The sequence below is a fragment of the Sinohyriopsis cumingii genome, chromosome 8 (genome assembly GCF_028554795.1).
Source record: "Sinohyriopsis cumingii isolate HCF-2022 chromosome 8, ASM2855479v2, whole genome shotgun sequence".
NCBI lineage: Eukaryota > Metazoa > Mollusca > Bivalvia > Unionida > Unionidae > Sinohyriopsis > Sinohyriopsis cumingii.
The window spans coordinates 16,237,065-16,259,646 of NC_142968.1; the positions used below are offsets into that span (position 1 = coordinate 16,237,065).

At 36.6% G+C, this 22,582-nt stretch overlaps 2 protein-coding genes across 3 annotated transcripts in view; both read left to right on the forward strand.

The window, feature by feature from the left end:
• Nucleotides 1-96: 96 nt before the first annotated feature.
• On the forward strand, nt 97-14,165 carry LOC149793040 (uncharacterized). The gene is made up of 7 exons (XM_089966930.1): nt 97-650; nt 2,239-2,328; nt 5,742-6,181; nt 7,671-7,811; nt 8,619-8,741; nt 9,284-9,396; nt 9,882-14,165. Exons 1-7 carry the CDS (start codon nt 437-439, stop codon nt 11,035-11,037), a joined length of 2,277 nt encoding a protein of 758 aa, XP_089823056.1. The 5' UTR covers nt 97-436; the 3' UTR covers nt 11,038-14,165.
• A 5,467-nt stretch (nt 14,166-19,632) lies between these two features.
• The window catches only part of LOC149793041 (uncharacterized), a 34,624-nt gene continuing 31,674 nt past the window's right edge, over nt 19,633-22,582 (forward strand). Inside the window, exons 1-2 of one of the 2 annotated variants that reach the window (XM_089966932.1) lie at nt 19,633-20,205; nt 20,849-21,106. The gene's annotated coding sequence lies outside the window, so the exon portion shown is untranslated. Of the gene's footprint in view, nt 20,206-20,595; nt 21,107-22,582 lie in introns of those variants that run through there. The other variant, XM_089966933.1, reaches the window with a different exon arrangement.

The window sequence follows — 22,582 nt, forward strand, 5'->3', positions numbered from 1 at the left end:
CGTTAAATTAACTCACAATTTTGTGACCATGATCTCATTTTTATAATAGAAAAATTTCTAAAAGTAGCATTTTCTCACGTGCATCATGTATAAAGCATACATTTTTTTTTCAGAAAGAGACGAATCCATGAAAAAGAAAGTCCTCTTCATTCATATATCTTTCGCATAAAGAGACACGTCAGCAGGATAATTTCTTGATTTCAACCCCTTCAGCGGATGTATTTTGACGTACCCTAGATATATATATTTTCTGTCACTATAACCTCGAAAAGGAAAATAAATTTGTATCCCTTGAAATACTGTGGGCCTCTTTTTGCGATAACGTTTAGTTGCGGTAGACATTATAGAATTGTGCATTGCATTTGTTAAACTATCAACGTATTAGCAGAAGCACACGCGCGCGCGTACACCCTGGAGTGTAAGAAAGCTTTCAGAAATGGAACCTAACTTTTTAGATTGGGCACTAAGGATAGGACTGAAACAAGGAACCATCGACAAACTGACACAAGAGAACCTCAACGATTTTCGGGCCCTCAAACTAGTAGATATACCGTTATGTTCAAAACAGCTTGGACTTTCATTAGGTCAAGCTGTCATATTGGAAAATGCCGTGAAGTCTATGCTTGAGAAAGACGACAAGGCAAAAAGAGGTGAACTAATTACTGATATATAAAGTTTATTTCTGCTCAGCTACAAAACAATATAAATATGTAGGTGTATCTGCCTGATTACATAATTCCATCAAATGTATACAACTTTGAATTTGACATCAACTCTTTCTTTCATTCCTTTTATTCTTTCATTTATTCAGTTAATTATTCGTTCATTCCGTTTGCGTAAAACTTAACTGTGTAGAAGATGCACCTGGTTATAGTTGGTAAACTAATTACTCATTTTAATTATAATACAATTACAAACTTTTACATAACCTTCGAATTGCTTACAAATTGCATCATGTGACAAACAAAACTTAAAGTTATTAGTTTCTAACATAAAAAATGTATGCAGGCGCCATTATTCTGTGATATGACAATGTTAGTAAACATTTTTAAATTAAAATTTATTAGTTATTACTTAAGATTCGCAATTGCTCTTATAGTTATTAGTAACTTCAAACTATTAGTAACTTACAGCTTTTAGTAACTTACAGCTATCAGTAACTCACAACTAGTAGTAACTTACAACCATTAGTAACTTAAAATTATCAGTAACTTACAACTGTTAGTAACTTACAGCAATTAGTAACTTACAGTTATTAGTAACTTACATCTATTAGTAACTTACAGCTGTTAATAACTTACAACTATTAGCAACATACAGCTATTAGTAATTTAAAACGGTTAGTAACCTACAGCTATTAGTAATTTAAAACGGTTAGTAACTTACATCTATTAAGAACTTGCAACTATTAGTAGTTTACAGTTATTAGTAACTTCAAACTATTAATAACATAAAACTATAGGTATCTTAAAATTGTTAGTAAAATAAAATTATTAGTATTATTAATATAGTCAGTATATGGATACGAATCGTTATCTGAATGAACGAAGTGTGATGATTGAAATATATACTTGATCCTCACATCTATCAATGGAAACAGGAAAACCTTGGTCGCATGTCATGTGTCAATATGTAATACATATTACATTTATGATGGCGTTGTCCATGTTATCTCGCGCTTTGTTATGCTGAGTAAATATTCCAACTTCATTTATAGGGTATGATTTAGGGAACCTATGCTGACGCGAACGATAGTCTTAGAATTGTAGCCCACAGCATGAAGAGGAAGTTATGAGTTGAGAACGCAATGGGGAGGGGGTAGGGTATAGTAGGGTATAGCAATAGCTTACACACTGGTGGGGATACGACGCTTTCCTTCACATTTTAACTGTTCGAATGTTGATGCGGTATTATATTGTTACACGATTAAATTAGTAGATTTTTAATTGTGTACGAATATGCCGACAAGCTTTCATTTATCTTGTGGCATCATCAGTGTTATTATTGCCCCTTTCCAGATTTTTTTTTTGTTTTTTTGTTGAATTTGATCAGGCGCTATAACTTGAACATGCACAACTGCATGTAGGTAGTTTTGACGTGAAATATTAGGTTGACCCTTTAAATCATTAGGGAGTGGTTCGATCAGTGGTGTCTGTCTTGTCTGTACCTGCGTAGGACTTGCGTTTACCTCCAATACGCGGATGTCGTTCCATCTCATAGCTCCACTTGATATTTCAGGTCGACAAAATGGCGAAGAAATAGCCCTACCCCGTGTTAAGACGTTGACAAGGGAGCAAACAGCTGATGAATACGTCAGACTAAATGAAGGTACGCTACTGCTACTACTACTAATACTGCTGCTACGTATGCATGTACATGTACTACTACTACTAATAACAGTATTACTATTTCATATTGCTGGTGCCACTAATACGTCTGCTACTGCACTAATTGTCGTTGTTTCTGCTGCTGTTACTACTATTACTACTACTACTACTATTACTTCTAATACTACAATCAGCAAAACTGCAATACCAAATACTAGTAATCAAATTCATGCACAAATTGGTAATTATTCTTCTCGTACGAAGGTAATAGCTACTACAGTAATTAATGTAATTACATCCCTTGTTCAAAACAGCATTTGTATTAAAACCTAAAGTTTACATCAGCTGAACAGTAACAAAAAAACAGTTAGCACTAGGCCAGGTTGTAATATATCCACTACCACCATTACCAAAACTATTAATGTTGTTGCTACTACTACTACTACTACTATTATTATTATTATTATTATTATTACTGCTACTTTCTGTTGCCACTCCATTCATTACTTCTTCAAATATTAGCAATATTACTTCAACTACTACTACTAAATGGCCTCGAAAAGTGATTAGACAGAGGGAAAAATTGCAAACAAATGAGACTATGCCAGTCGTAAGCAAGGTACGATGTTATTACTACTACAATTTGTACAACAACACACACAACTACAACTTCTTTCCTATAGCTGGTCTGCTAATGCTATTGTTGATGTTGCTGTTTCTGTTATCACTACCAACACTGCCGTCAACATGGATGCTACAATAAATACATGTACTTGCTATTATGCATAAGTTATTATTTTTCATTTTTCTTCTGCCATGGCATCAACAATAATTACTAAATCTACATATCTTGCACAAAATAATAGTCACATCACAAATAGTACAATAGTATTTACAGGAACAACAACGACAACAGCTAGTACTTTTAAAATTACTCCTACCACTAATTATAATGTTGCTGCTTCTCGAACTAGCAATTCAACGACTACTGTTACAACTGCTATTGGAAATGTCCATGTGTCTTTGCTGTATGAGAGAAGTAGCTTGATTTATTACTCAGTATTTTACAAATATGATCCAAGGTATTGATTGTGTTTTCTTCAAGAAACTGTATACCCACTTTCGGATTTTAAAGATAACAACAGGGACGGAAATCAACGTGTATGAGCTAGTGAGATACGTATTTATTACCATTTAACATTGATATGGTTATTTGGGAAACTGTGATGACATACTGGAATGACTTTATTATAATCCAAGGTTATAAAAGCAACAGGAGCTATATTGTTACTTTTAAATAAATTAATTAACATCAGTTATCACATTTTCACTAATTACCACCAGTCATTAACGTCAGTAACGAGGGCAATTTTATCGGGATTATTCGGAAATAAATTGTAATTTGTTGTTTTGAAGTGATAAGTGGGTTTTAAAATAATTTTGTTGTACATTTATATTCAGTGCATTTGTTGAATTTAAATATCTTTCTTTCCGACTAGTTGTTTCAGTTTCACATTTTTTATATCACGAACGCTCAATGTTTTTAATGTAATTGGAAACATTCCTATTGGAAATGTATACAAATGTGCCTAAAATCTACCAGTATGTTTTCTCCTTTTCAATCGTTTATGTCATGATAATTTGTTTTCAATGGATTATGTCATGTATGATTGTTTTCAATCGCTTATATCATGATGATTGTTTTCAATCGTTTATGTCATGGTGATTGTTTTCAATGATTGATATCATGATCATTGTTTTCGATGATTTATGTCATGATTGTTTTCTATTGTTTATGTCATGATGATTATTTTCAATCGTTTATGTCATGATTGTTTTCAATGATTTATGTCATGATGATTGTTTTCTATCGTTTATGTCATGATGATTGTTTTATATCGTTTATGTCATGATGATTGTTTTCAATGATTTATGTCATGATGATTGTTTTCTATCGTTTATGTCATGATGATTGTTTTCAATCGTTTATGTAATGATGATTGTTTTCAATGGTTTATGTCATGATGATTGTTTTGTCCATATTTCCTTATATGCTGCATGCTATTTTGCATTTAAACTTTGCTTCACACTTGGTACGTGCTTGGTATTTATTTTCATGAATATTATCTTCGTTGTTTCTTATGAATACACATGAGGAGGATTAAAATGTTTTATGACTTAATTTCCCTGCAGGCATTATATTAAAAAAAACTGACATCTATTCAATAACATCGAAGGCGTGAAAATTGATCATCTATTTTGTTTCAGTTGAGAAAATAGCAAGACAGTTGGCAAAGACTGTCCTTACCGAGGCACACGAACACATACATACAGCATAACATCGGAATCATGAACACCATGTGACAGGAACAAACAGCTTGAATTTTCAAGTGCTCGTTTTTCAGAAAAGGCATTGTATAGGACACGCATATTATGGCAGGAAGATAATTTGTTAGTTAAATATGTACCGATAAATTGCAGTTATGTGGGATTTAACTATTTGAATTCTCTTGCACTGAATATGATTTACTTTACAAATCGGCTAGTTTTGTTGCTAAATATAATGTCCCCTGCACCTTTTGCACTGCACCCATGGGTTTCTTGATAGCTTTATAACTAGTCGAACGGGGCTACACTTCCGCCTTCTGTAGCAAGGATATGAGGTAAACGATATAATAATATATACTAAAAGTTAAACTCCCCTCTCCCCCCCCCAATTTCGTTTTCAGTACGTCAGCACGAGTGTTCTATTGTATATATTATGTATTTGACATAGGTGAATTATCACCATTTTATATCTGTTTATCGGCATGTATGTTGTGAATAATGGGTCTTGTGTGTGTGTGTGTGTGTGTGTGTGTGTGTGTGTGTGTGTGTGTTGTTTACTGCAAAGGCAAAGTCTTTTCTGCATCTAAAATAGCAGTGTTATTAAAGTCGGAATCTTTGCCTGCTAATTGCTCTATTATATGAAACTAATTGTTTTAAAAGACCAGTAGTTCCTTCTGAAAAATACAAAAGCACATTCTTTCATCTTTTCCTCTTTTCCCAATTACGAACGAAAGGAGGAAAACAACTTGCTATAATCAATTCTCGTAAGGATAACGTCATATAACATCCTTCTCAACTGCTTATTTATATCCTTGGGTGTTAGAGAAATCTGTCAATAACTGACGAACACATGAATGTAAATTACTTAGTAATTTATAGTAAGGTACAATTTCTTTGATTTATCAATAGTTTTGTGGTTAAAGTGCTCAAATCGTGCACTCAGAGAAAAATCAAAATATATGTATAGGGTGTAAGATAGAAAATGGAGCATGGTAACAATTCCTACTCTCGTTTATTTCTGTGCAAGATAGGTGTTTGGCCTTCGCTATAATCCACTTTAACAAAGCTATTTTATTGTTTACTAAGATTCCCGACAATGGCCACTCGAGCAAGATGGGAGGGTCACAAAAACAAGTTCTCCTAGATGTCAAGGAGCTGATTCGAGCAGAGTTCATACGAGCCACGATAACTTGGTTCGCAGCTTAATCACTCGAGAAAAGCCTGTAGATGACGGGGCAAGCTCCACTAAGACAGGACAATCCGTGCGCCCAGAAGGAAACACTGAAGAAAGCATCGCTGTTGGAAATCCAATCTATGAGTCGATTTATCCGACAAAGAATACACAGAAGGAGAGTCCGTTGATACGACGACGTGAGATACAATTAAATGCGTCCCCAACAGACGGAAATACATCAACATGTGTTCTAGGCGTCACTGCTGGAAAAGAGGCTGGAGGTTCTGACGACAATGGAGAACCCTATGGCGAGATAAACGTCAAGTATCACATTGTTCGAGAGGACAGCAAGGTTGTATCATTGTATTGGTCTGCCTGTCTGCCTCTTCCTTTTATATCATGCTTTCAAGATGGCTATATAACATATGGTCCATCAACTTTCTATGGTAAATATTTGTAGACTAGTGAAGTCTGAACCATCACAAATGCAAATAGTTGTGAGCATTTCTAATAATGAGTGCTCATAAAGCCATCTCTAGACATTACGGATATCACATTCAGTCGTTTGTTTCGCTGAATGCTTCTTTTTGGACTCATTGAACTGTAGCATCTCTACTTTCGAATGCCTCAAACAGCTTGTTCAGTTACTCCTCAGATAAATCTAATGAATCAAAAGTGCCTGCAACTGCTAAAGGTAGTTCCCAGCAGTAAAAACCTATTTTAAACACTATAGATAAATACTGCACTAATCCAGCAATTGCAAGGTAATGGAGAAGAAAATATTATATAATATATATTTTAGCACGCCGGGATTTTCGGGTGATATTCGTTAAAACTGTTTTCACCTAATCTTACCTACGATAACATGCTAACGTTAGCTGATTGACAGTTTGTCACAACCATCGAAGATTGGTAGTCGCAAACGTTTGGTGACCAAGCGTTCGACTGTAGTTTTCAATAACTGAATATACACGAATCAGGTTTCACATGTTAAGAACAAATTATACTGTAAAAGTAGCATAGGTGAATAACAGCTTCTAGCTCGCATTGTTTAGTCCATCCCTTGTGACTTCAACATGGTAGTCAACAAATGTGCCAGAAAACTGTGCACCTTTCCGGGATATAAGCAGCATGGTAGTTGACAAATGTGCCAGAAAACTGTGCACCTTTCCGGGATATAAGCAACGTAACCCTTGTCCAGTGTGCGAAAATGACACTGTGCATGAAAAAAAAATGTAAAACCGATCATAATCCACGACTAATGGCTAAAGATGAAAATCATCGATATTAAAGTTTGTAAGTCAATGCATATTGGGGGCTATGGTCGATTACTTTTATCACCGACGCGGTTGAGTTTCAAATTGGCTGACGGTGGGTAACAGGGTTGAGATTGATATACAAGCTGTTTTTTCTTTAATCGAAAATAAATTCACATTTAGCAGTATGCTCTAAAATTGTGTCATAGTCTTGTCATGAGTGTAGTTTTCATATGCCGGAATGGTGAAGTGGGTTAGGCATTTTTTATATTTCTTTTTGCTGTCCCGGAGTTTGCTCAAGTTTCAGGTATATCACGGGTTAGTGCTTCTTAATTCATGTCCTACCACCACCACCATCACCACAACCTGCCACAAATACTCCAGTTCCAGGAGTTATAAAAAATCGAATTTAAGTGTTTTTTTCATAACAGTGCCAGTAAATGTCAAGAAACGTCTGTAATTTATTAGAACCTAGTGTAACAAAGAACTACTGTAATAAAATCGTATCATATTTTCCTTTGTCAATAAAGCGATTGTTATCACTGTATCGTTAAAGCTTTATTTTCTTTTCTTTCTTTTTCTAAGGTACGACTTATCACAGAGCTGAGTACAGAGCACGTCACTTCCACTCCAAGCGTGCCGATCAGGTTCGTTCTTCTTGTTGATAGAAGCGGCAGTATGCTGCATTCGCTCGGGCAAAGTAGACGACACACAAAAATAACCCAAGTAAGTTAGTAACTGCTGGTAATAGTTGGTAACTGCTAGTAATAGTTTCAGTTACTTTATTTACATTATAGCTGATGTGACTAACGAAAATAATTTTGAACTTGGTTTACTTATACCCGAAAGGAACTGTACGAAGGGTTTGTAAGAATGGCGTAAGCAATTCATGATGTACGATTAATATGAAAGAATGCAAAAATAAAATACGACTGAAGTTCTTGGACTTATTAACCACGAATAACTCTCTGCCCTCATCGGAAATAATATCTCGAAATCTTTGCAAATATATGCTTGTTTTCCTAGTAAATCTGACAAAAGTTGCCATTGTTTGTTCTTGGTATGCCATTTTTTGTGTTATTGGTATGCCAGTTTTTGTGTCATTGAATTATTGCTTCTCTTATTACATGCGTTCACTTTGGCAGAGTTCATTACGGCATCATCGAAATCAAACGACATTTTTTTCTCTGGTTTTATTATACTTTATTAAATAACCAATCAACTCAAATTTTATACTTATTCTAAGAGTCAACAAGGACGTTCACAGAACATTGACTGGGAGCACATTTTCTCTTCTACTTTTACAGCCGGTTCGAATAATGAAAATAATGGCAGCAAAGATTGTCTCCTTCAACGGTTGCCTTGTTTTTATCACTCATAGCTTTGTTTATTGTCGTGTACAATCGAAAACCCATTGACGGCATAACTCTAATCTAATCCGATCCCGATCGAGTTCATGACGGTTAAGCCATATTCTCAGTCACTGATAATCAGAACATCTTTGTGAGGCATTGTGAAAATTTTTCACCTCAGGTTAAACAGTTCGCCATGCAACTGATGCAGAGTCTGGATAGTGGAGATGAGGCTGGAATAGTAACGTTCGGGGCAGATGCTGATATCTTCTACCCGTTGACAGAAATTACAGACGATTCTAGGGTATGGTGCCTTACTCCATTCATTTTATTTTCCTTTTCTATGATCCAAATACCATATTAAACTTCCTGCGTTTCGGCTTTATTATCACTGTTTCCGGGTCGACGAATCATGTAAGTGTTAATCCGTATAACCAAATCCCTCCATTGAAAGAATAACGTTTCGTGGAAAGACAAGTGCAAATTTGTTGATAATTTTTACTTTGATAACTAGAGTAAGTTATTAAAAGGTCACATCTCAATTGTAAATTTCATTCTTCTTATGAGACTGATTTAAAACAATCCGAAATCTCTCGGCACGGTTCGAACTTTTGAATGAAATGTTTTCGTAAAAATCCCACCAAATTAAATGTTATATACATGTTTTTCGTAGGCAAACATGGCACAGTATTGCTAGTAAAGATTCAAATTTGCAATATTGTAACCTTTTATTTAAAAATCGTTTTGAATTTGTACAAGGTAACACTTTTCATGTTGCAGTATTCTGAGTAATTATAATACATACTTTTATTAAATTTCTTTTCAATACATTGTCCACTCAAACAGAGAAAAATGCTGTCAAAACTCGAGACATTAGACGGTGGTCGAATGTGCAGGGAAACGAATCTAAGTGCAGGACTGAGGATGGCTCTCAAAGTTTTCAAAGATGCAATAAAGACGTGAGTTTTAAGACCGCTGTGATGGAAATGATTTGTCTTTTCAGGTTAGACATAAATTATGTCAAAACTGTCAAGAGAGCATGAGGAATACATATAATATTTGACATACAAAAAAGCAGTGAAATCTATTGAAACAACATCAAAGTTTGGCACGATCCAATGTTGAAAATGTCTTTATTATTTTTAATTGATAACTTCTATACAAAACGAACCCTAACCATCATCTCTTCTGTTTCTTTAATAGGCATTTTTCTCTAGCAGGACAAAGAGGCAGATAAAAGGTATTGGAGTATAATGCATAATTAAGCATAGTTAACTTGTAGTTCAAGATTTCATTCATTTTCTATAAAGATAGTTCAACGAATATCGAACTAAAGGGATGATCTTAACAATGGTTTGCAATTGTCATAAAGACAAAATAACCTCGTGGAACTAAATGATAATAGTAAACCAGGCTTCAGTTCATTGATATTTTTATTTCACAGTCCGGACGAGCTCTTGAACAGGAAAAATAGTATATTGATATTTTCTGATGGGGAGGTAAACGCCGGAACTACGGATCCAGATGCTTTGGTGCACGAAGTTCGCCAAAACATCCGCCAGATGGCACCATCGCTTGACGATTCGACTAACCAGTGGGTAACAATCTCTGTCGTCACAACCGGAAGTGCTATATCTGAAGCTGCTTACCTCCTGTCCAAAACTTGCAGTAGTGAAGCTTACTACTATATGGATAAAGCCGTCAACGATCCGACAGCTGAGCTTTTTCTTCCAATATTATTAAGAAAATCTGCGGTTACGTGGAATGTGTCGCTCCATATTCAGACGTTTAATGGAGTGCATTTTGTGGACGAAGAATGCAGCAGTGATTGCAAGATCCGACTTCGCCGCACCACCCGAGGCAAAACGCCGAAAAATGTGGAAAAGGCGTACTTTTTGTACGATTTTCCGGCAGGAAAGCGGAGACAGATCGGTGTAACTGCTGACATTTCAAACGTGAGTTTTGCAAATGATGATACGATAGATGGCAAAAAAGTGTTCCAAGTACGACTGAAATACACGGGAAGAGGAGGAGAAAGAAGAGAGGTGGAGAAATGCATCTACCAGCTGGATATTGAAAAATCTAATGAACAAGTTGCATTAGGCGCTGCCATGAAACATGAAGTCCAACTTGCCACTAATCAGATTCTGCGAAGAGCTGCCGATTATGTTAGGGACGGTGACCAAAAGGCTTCGGCAGTGTTGCTTGACGGCAAAACAGACATACAGAAAATATGTAACCGGTTTGGCGAAATTGCTCGCAGCAACACAGTCAAGCATAATGTATACGGTTATGCAGCCTCTGTGGTACAGAACATGGAAGAGCTAATGAAGACCATCGAGGGACATCTGGAGAACAATGGTCCATCCTGGAACAAAATCAAGGCTGTCTCCTCAGCAATTACTAGGGAAGCCCCGACAGTGTCAGATACGGTTAAGCAAAGTCATATTCTGTGTCCGTTGCCAGTCATTTCCGAAGCAGCGTCTACTGGATTCTTGGATCCGATGCAAAAACTGAAGGACAAGCAACTTGCGAAGGATAGAGAGTCAGCAGCAGATTTAGAAGCCCTCCTTGAAGATATGGAAAGAACAATGCGCTAAATATATACAATTGCACTAGAATCAATTGCAACACATCTTCAGCATTAAGACATTAAGACTTTTGACTTTATATTCTTTTAAATTATAATTCAGCAGCATACCTTTCTTCTTGTCTGTTGGAATACGACAATTAATTTACACCTGTAAAAGTAAACAGAAAATGCAACAGATGTAATTATTGCAAATACCCATACATCTTGATAATAATACCCCCCCCCCCAAAGATTTGATGAAAAAGCATCCACCAAAATGTTGTCACTTGAGTTTAATGAATATGTCGTTTGGGCAAGACTGCTTTTAAAACAGCATTGAGTAAAATAACATATTCTTCAGATTTCAAGTTAAAATAAAAAAAAACTGCAGCCTCAGATAATGTATGCAAAATAAACGAATATCCAATGTCACTGTTCCATCTGATTGTTAGCTTAAAAACTCGCCATCGTTCGGGACGAATGCACATTGGAAGCACTTTTGTCCGCTGCGGTCTATTAATTTTGTATGTCTACGTAACTTTTACATGTAGTAATGTTTTGTAAACATATTGACACGATCAAGGTTTCCTTAGCACATTATGACAACATATTTATCACAAACATCCTTAAATCAGTATTTACTGGAGTCCACGGAAAATTCAGATCAATAAAGAGATTCCAGTGAGTGCATATAAAACATATGATATAATTTATAATACTAATGGGTTTTATGAAACACATTTATTATCTATTCATTGTTTTCTCTATGTTTTGCATTTTCTTCTTCTCTGTTCCCTTTTAAAACTTAAAGCCATGTTGTGTCTAAAAATAAATGGAAGTTGGATCCAAGTGGCTCAAGGAATTGTGATGGGTGCATCATTAAAACGTTCAAGACAGAAAAAGTTCTGACGAAGTCTTGGAGGTAAAATATGCTTCAAGACAATCTACTGCTAAGGGTTTAATGTTAGTACATTTACTATTAATGGATTTATCTGTACATAATTTTCTGGCAGTCATTATTTTATTTGTTAAGACAGATGCTGCTTCACAGACATGACTTACCGTATCAGTCTGTATACAGAGTGATGCTTCTTTACAGCCATGACTTACCGTATCAGTCTGTATACAGAGTGATGCTTCTTTACAGCCATGACTTACCGTACCAGTCTGTATACAGAGTGATGCTCCTTTACAGCCTTGACTTACCGTATCAGTCTGTATACAGAGTGATGCTTCTTTACAGCCATGACTTACCGTACCAGTCTGTATACAGAGTGATGCTCCTTTACAGCCTTGACTTACCGTACCAGTCTGTATACAGTGATGCTTGTTTACAGCCATGACTTATCGTACTAATCTGTATACAGTGATGTTTCTTTACAGCCATGACTTACCGTACCAGTCTGCATACAGAGTGATGCTTTTTTACAGTCATGACTTACCGTACCAATCTGTATACAGTGATGCTTCTGTACAGCCATGACTTATCGTACCAGTCTGTATACAGAGTGATGCTTCTTTACAGCCATGACTTACCGTATCAATCTGTATACAGAGTGATGCTTCTTTACAGCCATGACTTACCGTACCAGTCTGTATACAGTGATACTTCTTTACAGCCATGACTTACCGTATCTATCTGTATACAGAGTGACGCTTCTTTACAGCCATGACTTACCGTACCAGTCTGTATACAGCGATGCTTCTTTACAGCCATGACTTACCGTATCAATCTGTATACAGAGTGATGCTTCTTTACAGCCATGACTTACCGTACCAGTCTGTATACAGTGATACTTCTTTACAGCCATGACTTACCGTATCAAACTGTATACAGAGTGATGCTTCTTTACAGCCATGACTTACCGTACCAGTCTGTATACAGTGATACTTCTTTACAGCCATGACTTACCGTATCAAACTGTATACAGAGTGATGCTTCTTTACAGCCATGACTTACCGTACCAGTCTGTATACAGTGATACTTCTTTACAGCCTTGACTTACCGTATCAAACTGTATACAGAGTGATGCTTCTTTACAGCCATGACTTACCGTACCAGTCTGTATACAGTGATACTTCTTTACAGCCATGACTTACCGTATCAAACTGTATACAGAGTGATGCTTCTTTACAGCCATGACTTACCGTACCAAACTGCATACAGAGTGATGCTCCTTTACAGCCTTGACTTACCGTACCAGTCTGTATACAGTGATGCTTGTTTACAGCCATGACTTACCGTACCAATCTGTATACAGTGATGCTTCTGTACAGCCATGACTTATCGTACCAGTCTGTATACAGAGTGATGCTTCTTTACAGCCATGACTTACCGTACCAATGTGTATACAGAGTGATGCTTCTTTATACGATTGACTTACCGTACCAGTCTGTATACAGTGATACTTCTTTACAGCCATGACTTACCGTATCAAACTGTATACAGAGTGATGCTTCTTTACAGCCATGACTTACCGTACCAGTCTGTATACAGTGATACTTCTTTACAGCCATGACTTACCGTATCAAACTGTATACAGAGTGATGCTTCTTTACAGCCATGACTTACCGTACCAAACTGCATACAGAGTGATGCTCCTTTACAGCCTTGACTTACCGTACCAGTCTGTATACAGTGATGCTTGTTTACAGCCATGACTTACCGTACCAATCTGTATACAGTGATGCTTCTGTACAGCCATGACTTATCGTACCAGTCTGTATACAGAGTGATGCTTCTTTACAGCCATGACTTACCGTACCAATGTGTATACAGAGTGATGCTTCTTTATACGATTGACTTACCGTACCAGTTTGTATACAGTGATACTTCTTTACAGCCATAACTTACCGTACCAATCTGTATACAGAGTGATGCTTCTTTACAGCCATGACTTACCGTAACAGTCTGTATACAGTGATGCTTCTTTACAGCCATGACTTACCGTACCAGTCTGTATAGAGAGTGGTGATCACAACATACCATTTGATTAATTCCGAAACACAATGTATTCACTTGCACATTTTCTTGATATACGTATAATATAAAATGGTTTGTCTTAGTTTCTTCTTAATATAACATTAGTATAATTTCTTTCACATAAAAATAAACAAGTCGGGACAATGCATTCGTATTAAAAGCCTGTAAAATCGTATGTTTCTTCGTACATTTTGCCCTTACCTATCAGACGATGCAACTCTATTAGTATGATAGCTGTTTTAGTTTGGTCCTTTTATTTGTTTGATGAAATTATTTAAAACGAACTGATTCGAGACAAAAGATGCAAGCCTGACACTTTAATCTCGTTTCCAACGATGCCGTGTTCATTCGCTTTGAAGAGTTTATTGCATGCATTTATGGGCAAATAAGTTCTCCATACAGTTCATACAAATAAAAATAAACCTTAATATCCACCACTTCTGGCCCTGTATTTGATAACTTTATTACGTTAAATCGAACTTTAAGCGAGTACATTACAATAAACCATGGGGCCCCGAGTGGCCGAGTGGTCTAAAGCGCTCATCGTCACGGATCACTGCCATCTCACCTCTGTCTGCGTGGGCTCGGCGAATGTGGAAATGTAAGAAAGCTTGCCGGTAGCTTCTCGTGGGTCGGTGGTTCTTTCCGGTGGTTTTCCCGGGTTCTTCCTCCACCATTAATACTGGCCGCCATGTATAGCCTATCTTGTGCTGAAAATGGCGTTAAACCCTATAACAACAACAACAACAACAAAACATAATAAGAGGTTATTTAGACCTACAGCACTACATTACTCTTGCAACTCAAATAAAATCCGAAAAACCCCAAGTTTTAAAGATAAACTATAGCCATATCTTAAGCTATGTTAGGTACTATTCCGTTACTATTGGTGGAGTTTTAAAATGGCTAAGTCATTCGATAGGCTTGGGAAATCACTCTCGCCATGGTAGGGTATAGAATGTTGGGGTTCTCCCCACCCCACCCCACCCTCTCTCTCTCTCTCTCTCTCTCTCTCTCAATCTGACAAACTTGTATAGGTATATTTCATTGTAAGTGAATGAACATTACAAAGCAAAACGGAAGAAAGCACGTTTTACATCCACGAATGCGTTTATATTTTAAGTAAATCAATTTAAACAAAGGCATAATGCACTTTTAACATACGTGGATAAATAAAACAAATCGGTTTCACCGTGACTTACTGCATTCTCTTTCTTTCCTAAATTAATGCTCCATTTAGGTGAAGGCCTAATCTTTTATCCACTCATTGATGTACTTGATTCCCAAATCCAGAAGGTTTACCGGGTACACACATAAAATCTTGAAAGGACAAGTTCAGGAGGTATACTGGTTACACTCATAAGACATTGAAAGGACAAGTCCTGATGGTACACTGGGTATATCTGTCAAGAATCTGATTTGACTGATAAAATGCATAAAAAGTGGGGCTTTTTCAGCCTCTGAAGCATAAGAGAAAAAGAGAGGTTTACAGACAGCCAGTCTCTTCGAATGCCCTATACTATATAATCTGGATAAAACTCCCGTGTAAAGGAGAACTGTTCATTTAAGTGAACTTTGGCATGGGTTTTTATCCTCGTATCTCGATTATCTCATTTTCTAGAATTTTGCTTCTTTTTATGTTATACAAGTGCATTCTTATATGCAAAAATCCCCACCTCTTTTCTTGAATTGCTTTGCAATGTTTAAGAGACTACTGACATCATCTGAACATGGATATATGGTTTCGTTGTCGCAATGATTATTTTGTTTACTCAGATGGAGCTTTGGAAGGCCGTTTGGTTTATGGCACTTGCCTTTACAAAATTCTCATACGTCTCACTCCTGTCTGACGGAACATGAGTTTGGGCTCAACCAACTAGGACATGTGAGAAAGCTTGTCAGTTTCTTCTCTAGGATCAGTGTTTCCTCCAGAGTTTTTCCTTCACCAAAAGTACTGGCCGCTATGTACAGCCTATCATGTTCTGAAAAATCGCGCTAATCCTCACAAAACCAAACAAAACCAACCCTGATTCAAGCAGTTCTCCTTTACATAGGAATTTTAAGGCATCCATGTCCAATGGACACATTTAAAATTAATTTTCTCAAGACTTTTGCATTCTTTGTTATCAGAGACATTCTTGAGCCAAATGCTTTATGGATACAAAAAATAAAGGAATATATTTTGAGAAGAACTTTGTTTTATATGAACATTTGAGATTTTGATATTTCAAATGATTATTTGTGCACTTCAAGCTGTTCCATGGATGTGAATTTTAAATGCATACTTTGTTCCAAATCGACAGTACATAAAATATGGAACAAAATCATTTTAAGCAGAAGAAGTTGACATCTTTACAGCCCTACATGAATCCACACAAATTGTGCGTCTCCTTGTGTTTCTTCCTGTGGAATCACAAAAGATAGCTGAAACAAAAGTAATGACAGATGTTATTAAAACAACTACATTGGTCTACAGCTAAAATGCTTCCGAAGTAAAGTCAAACGTTACTAATTCTGGATCACTGAGAACGAAAATCATACTTACAATTGTTAATTGGCCCTAGTTGTAAAGATATGATAATGGGTCAGTATATACGACCCTTGACTTGGGAATAGCGGAGGATAAGTGAGTTATAAAGGGAAGGGATCTCAGTTTAAACCATAAATGACTAAAACATATCTTTGACTGGATCTATGAATAAATATACGACTGGGCTTGGACAGTACTTGCTTTTTAGGCAAAACAATGAATGATGCAATATGAAGCTGGTATTGCGTCATACATGATATGAATTGCATCATATTATTCCTAGAAGTCATTGATGATGCAATCATAACTAAGCTTACATCACTCTGCTTAACAAATTGCCCTATATCAGCTCTAGAAATCATACAGTGTCGTGTTCTCTTATTTGGAAGTGTTTAATTTTGCAAAGGGACACATTTCTGTTTAGCCAATGTAACCAGAGATGCCTCGTACTTGTGTGAACAGTGCCGATAACGTTTGCTACGTTTGTGGTGAAGTGACTTTTGCATTACAAAAGCACAGTATAACCACTATGGTTGAGAAAGCCTATCACCTTCATTTTGACAGCAACATTGGAGATCAGGACAAGAGGTGGGCCCCACACATATGATGCAACACTTGTGCAACACATCTTCGCCAGTGGCTGAACAGGAAAATGAAATATATGCCTTTTGCAGTGCCAATGATTAGGAGAGAGCCAACAGATCATGTCAGCAATTGTTACTTCTGCATGGTGCCTCCAGTTGGGAAAGCTGTAACAAAGACAATAAAGTGGACTATGCATTATCCAAACATTCCATCAGCTATACACACAGCACCCCACAGAGACGTACTGTCGTTTTCTGAAGCACCAGAATCATTCTCACTCGAGTCAGACAAGGAAGAGGAAGAATATGAAACTTCCAGTCCAGACCATAAATGACACATGGCCCCTATTTTCTCACATCTTACTCCTCTGAACCACACTTCATAATACAAGGTGAACTGAAAGACCTTATCAGGGATTTGGAACAAACCATGAGTAAGGCATAGCTAAAGTGCTCTCGACTACACCAGTGGAATCTCTTGGCAGGTTACGTTAGGGTTTCCATGTTCTGTGACCGTCAAAAGGATCTTGTCCCATTCTTCTTCATGGAAGTTGATTTTGTAGCCTGCAACAACATAGATGGTCTGATGGCAGCCTTCGACATCGTTCGTTATCTAAATGAGTGGAGAATGTTCATTGATTCATCGAAGACGAGTCTTAAATCTGTTTTGCTGCATAATGGCAATGTCAGCCATCAATTCCAGTTGGTCATACAATCTATATGAAGGATACCTATGACAACATGAAACAATGTTTGAGGTGCATAAACTATGACCTATGTCCAACATCAGTGACAGCTTTGTGGCGATTTTAAGGTTCTTGCTCTTTCGCATGGTGTGCAGACTGGATACACAAAGTACTGATGCTTTCTCTGCGAATGGGATAGTCGTGCGAGAGATTCTTATTAAATCAAGCGAAATTGGCCACAACGACAGTCAACTGGAGCCTGAGAAGTGTTCAGTATCCACCACTTGTTGAATCAAGGAAGATTGTGTTACCACCCTTGTATACCATGCTGGGTTTGATGAAGAACTTTGTCAAGGCCATGGACAAAACACAAGCAGCTTTCAAGCACGTCCGTGGAACATTTCCAAGTTTAAGTGAAGCCAATATAAAGGAAGGTATCTTTGTTGGTCCTCAGATTCGAGAACTTCTTCCAGATGATGCATTTGACAGTGCACTGTGTGGCACGGAAAAGACGGCATGGAAAGCCTTCCAGCTGGTGGCAACACATTTTCTCGGAAACAACAAGGCAGACAACTACGGGGAATTGGTTAAAAACCACCTCAGGGCATACAAAAGCCTTGGTTGCAACATGTCACTAAAGACACTTTTTTGCACTCTCATCTAGAATTGTTTCCACCGAACTGCTGACACTGCAATAATGGAGAAACGCTATCAGGTAAGTGGAGCCCATCAATGCTTGCACACTATTGCTAGACAGTGACAAGAGATGCTCCATTTAATGAATACAAGAGACAAGCCAAGAAGTGCTGAGTATATTTATATACACATAATAGTATTTTGCCTCTTGTTTCATAATAAATTTTATTTATATAACCCTTTTGCTGTTTCTTAAAGTGTTACATAAACAGGACAGGGGAAATATTAGCATGTAAAGCAACCATAAACACATGAAAAGACTTAGGTTAAGAATTTATATTTAAAACTCTACTATCTACACAATATACACAGACTTATGATGAAAAAACTTTAACACCTTCGAAACAGTAACTAATCAGTTGTTTTAATTGTCATATTTGAATTAAACACATCAAAATCCATAATAAATAGCACATTTTATCTCTGAAGCGGACGACTTCTGAAGACCAGTATTATCAGCTATGTTATATTGGTAGAGTTTGTCGATAAGGTGACTACTGCGATATTTATCCGTATCATTATTTCTATATGTAATATATCATAAGAAGGAAAGGTTCATGATTAGTGTATCCGAAAGTTTCAGTTACATATATTGTTGCCAGTCTATGCTCTTAAAATAAGTAACAGAACAGAGTGAAAGACAACAAGCTTTGTAAAATTTAACAAATAATTTATTTCTTTAGAATACAAAGAGAAAATGAGAGAAAAAGAACTTACGGAATTGCGAACTAAATCCCAAAATAATCAAATAATTACAGATACAAGTCCTAATAATTTAAAGTCCTGAATAAAATTAAGTAAAAGTATATTTAAAAAAAATTAAGTCGATGACGTGTCTGCTATAGCTTCTAGTGTGTTGATGTGACAACATTCTTTGGTTGAATCAGAGAAATATAATTCCAGATTTGAATATACAATATATTTCAGTAAATGTTTCTATCCAAAAAATTTATCAGACCACTTTTGTATTTCCAGAGAAAATAATCACAATTCAATAATTTGAAGAAATGCAATTCATCTCAACAGAATACAAATTGAAAGTGCTACATGTTAAAGCAAGAATGACCAAAGTCCTTCTCTATTTGACCTCATGTCTCAATTAGCATTTTCTAAATAAAAACTTCTAGAATGATCCTGGTGTTTACAAAACTGTCACGTTGCCTGAAAAAATTGCTAACAACTCCTGCCTCATGTTTAAAGATGTCTTCTGATAGAATTCTTAATTCAGAGTACTTTGGGAAATGTCAATACGTGTTATATAATATTACGACTTTAGACCGATTCTGAAACAAGGAAACTGCATATCCGTGAATTAGCCATTGCGTTACGGTCATATTCGCGGTTACTTCAAAGAGAACAATGGCACGGTGGAGACAAACTGTGTTTGTTTTGCTATCAGCAGTAATGTTACCGGTCGGCTTAGGCTTAGAGACCGGCAAGCTTGACATTATAACGCATCAGTGCTACTATGTCAGATAGTTTTCAAAGAGACCACCGCTATCCAATCGGAACTTAGATAGTCAAATATTGGGGCGGGTTTCTCACGCAGCCAGACTTTATTCGGTTACATTTATAGTGAAAGAATCAGTACACGTTTGGAAATGGAAAGAGTTGGGAGATACAAGACTGCACTCCGAGAGCGACTTTGCCACTCGAAAAAGAGCTGTAAAGGGAGTTCCAGGAAATTCGGACGAGATTTGAAACAAAGTCTTCTGAGGTAGAATATCTTCGCCCGAATCCGCCTCACTTTCCTAACTAGGTGTCGTAAGATTTACACGTTATTATGTGCATTTAATTTAGTAGAAATTTAATATTCTATTATATCTGAATTATCAACAAGTCGTCATGTAGCGTATAACAAATTAGTAATATTCAGGATTAATGTATGCAGTTGTTAGGGTAAAATTGAAGTGAATGGTGTAATCCGCTACGATGTTGCACCGTGGCGCATAACTGAATTTGATAGTGAGTAGTATTAGACTTTGTACTTGTTTGTATTTGAATATATAGTTCTGGATTATGCAGAGTTAGGCTTTGTTGTCCTTGTGCACGTATAATTAGGCATTTTATATTTGTATGTGTCTTTTATAATTTGTAAGGTAGGAAATGCGTCGAAATATTGCAGATGTTGATTGTTTACTATATACAGAATTAGCGATATGCGCGTATGTATCAGAAGTCGTGATATTATTATTGTTGTAGTCTTTATTATAGAACAAGCGTGTATTTAGATGTGAGTGGATGACTTGAACTAATGATTTAATTGCCATTATGCTAATGAAAGGTCTGTGAGAGTGTGTTAATTCTCGTGTGATTGAGCAAGGAGACCAAATTGTACATCCCTTCTAATCCACATGAAGCTTTCCTGGTGGGATAGGACGTCACCCGAAGATTCGAGAGACAAGAATAATTGGAGGACCGGGAGAATAGACAGTAGTGCGAAGGCGCAGGGCCGGAGACGGAAACAAGGCGGGCCGAGAGAACGGAAACAATGGTACTGGAAGTACCGACAAAGGAATACAAGGCGGAAGTTTGAGATGAGTAACATAGAAGGGACACGAGAAGAAAACTCTCTCACCTTTAATTTCGCGTGATGAAATAACTGGCAATTTTAATAGGTATAGTATTGATTGGAAGCGATTGCATTGAAAAATTGTCCTGTAATTGTTGAATAGCGTGATATAGTTTTATGAAATTGTTATACCTTTCAACTTATTATTTTATACACCTAGACTGTCGGCTTTGCTGACTGGGGGCTCGGAGCTATTTAACCTTTTAATTGTCCATCCTTCTTAGGGGTTAGTAGTAATTCCTTTGGGGGACACGTGTCAAAAACAATAACCTGGATCATGCATAATTCACTTAGGAAACTCCAAAACTTTTACCTACATAAACATATTTACCTCTTTTATTATTAATGATCCTGATATCAAGCCAATACACAGAGAAAATAAATTAGTTATGTATTAGTTGTTCACAATGAATAAAATAAAAATAGTCAATCAGGTCAAGTAGAAATGAACCAAGGTTCACTCCAATCTATTTCAAACTGCAGGACTTGTTTGCAGGAATTGTTGCATTCAAAATGTTGTGCTATACACAGCATCGAAAGTCTAAGAAAAAATATTAAATAAGACATACAATTTTTTTTAGAGCAACGTATTTTGCGAATATACTTTCATTATAACCGTAGTATTACAAAGCTACATGGCAATCCAGCTTAAAACTACATAACTGGTTGTGACGCCAGTATGCGTAATCTATGACAGTTCCACACCCAATTCATTATAGTGTAAGAATTCATGTATTCTTATGAGTGTAAATGTTCACGACTTTGAGACTTAATTGTGTGTTTTGGGTCAGGCATTCTTTGATTCCCATTGAAATTATTCCTTATGTAGATTAAACCAAACACTACAAAACATTGGCACTCCAACAAAAATAATAAATGATGAGCTTCATATTTTTAGCACACATGGACACATGTACACTAATAAAAAGATGTTTTTGATACATATTAAACACTGACTGAATAAAGATATTGTATAAATCATTATTTGTGAGATTTGTCGAAACAACAAAAAAATTAATGATGAATGTAGCTCTAAATTATACAGAATCAAAATGAAGAAATGACTTGTAATATACTCATAGAAATGCATTGGAAATGTGGTTAAACCAATACAAAGTATCAATTGCAAACTCTCCTTGCAGAGAAAACATGATCTTTGACATAACAATAACCAAAACAAAACAGGGGAGCCCCTAGTGGCCGAGTGGTCTAAAGCGCTCTCTGTTACGGATCACTGCCATCTCACCTCTGCCTGCGTGGGTTCGAGTCTCCGATTCGGCCGATTTGGGTATGTGAGAAAGCTTGCCAGTAGCTTCTCGTGGGTCGGTGGTTCTTTCTGGGGTTTTCCCGGGTTCTTCCTACACCATTAATACTGGCCGCCATGTATAGCCTATCGTGTGCTGAAAAATGGCGTTAAACGCTACGACAACAACAACAACAACAACAAAACAAAACACTTGCAGGAATGTATTAATCTGTTTACATGAATATTTTTGAATGATTATAATTTGTTTTAAGTTTC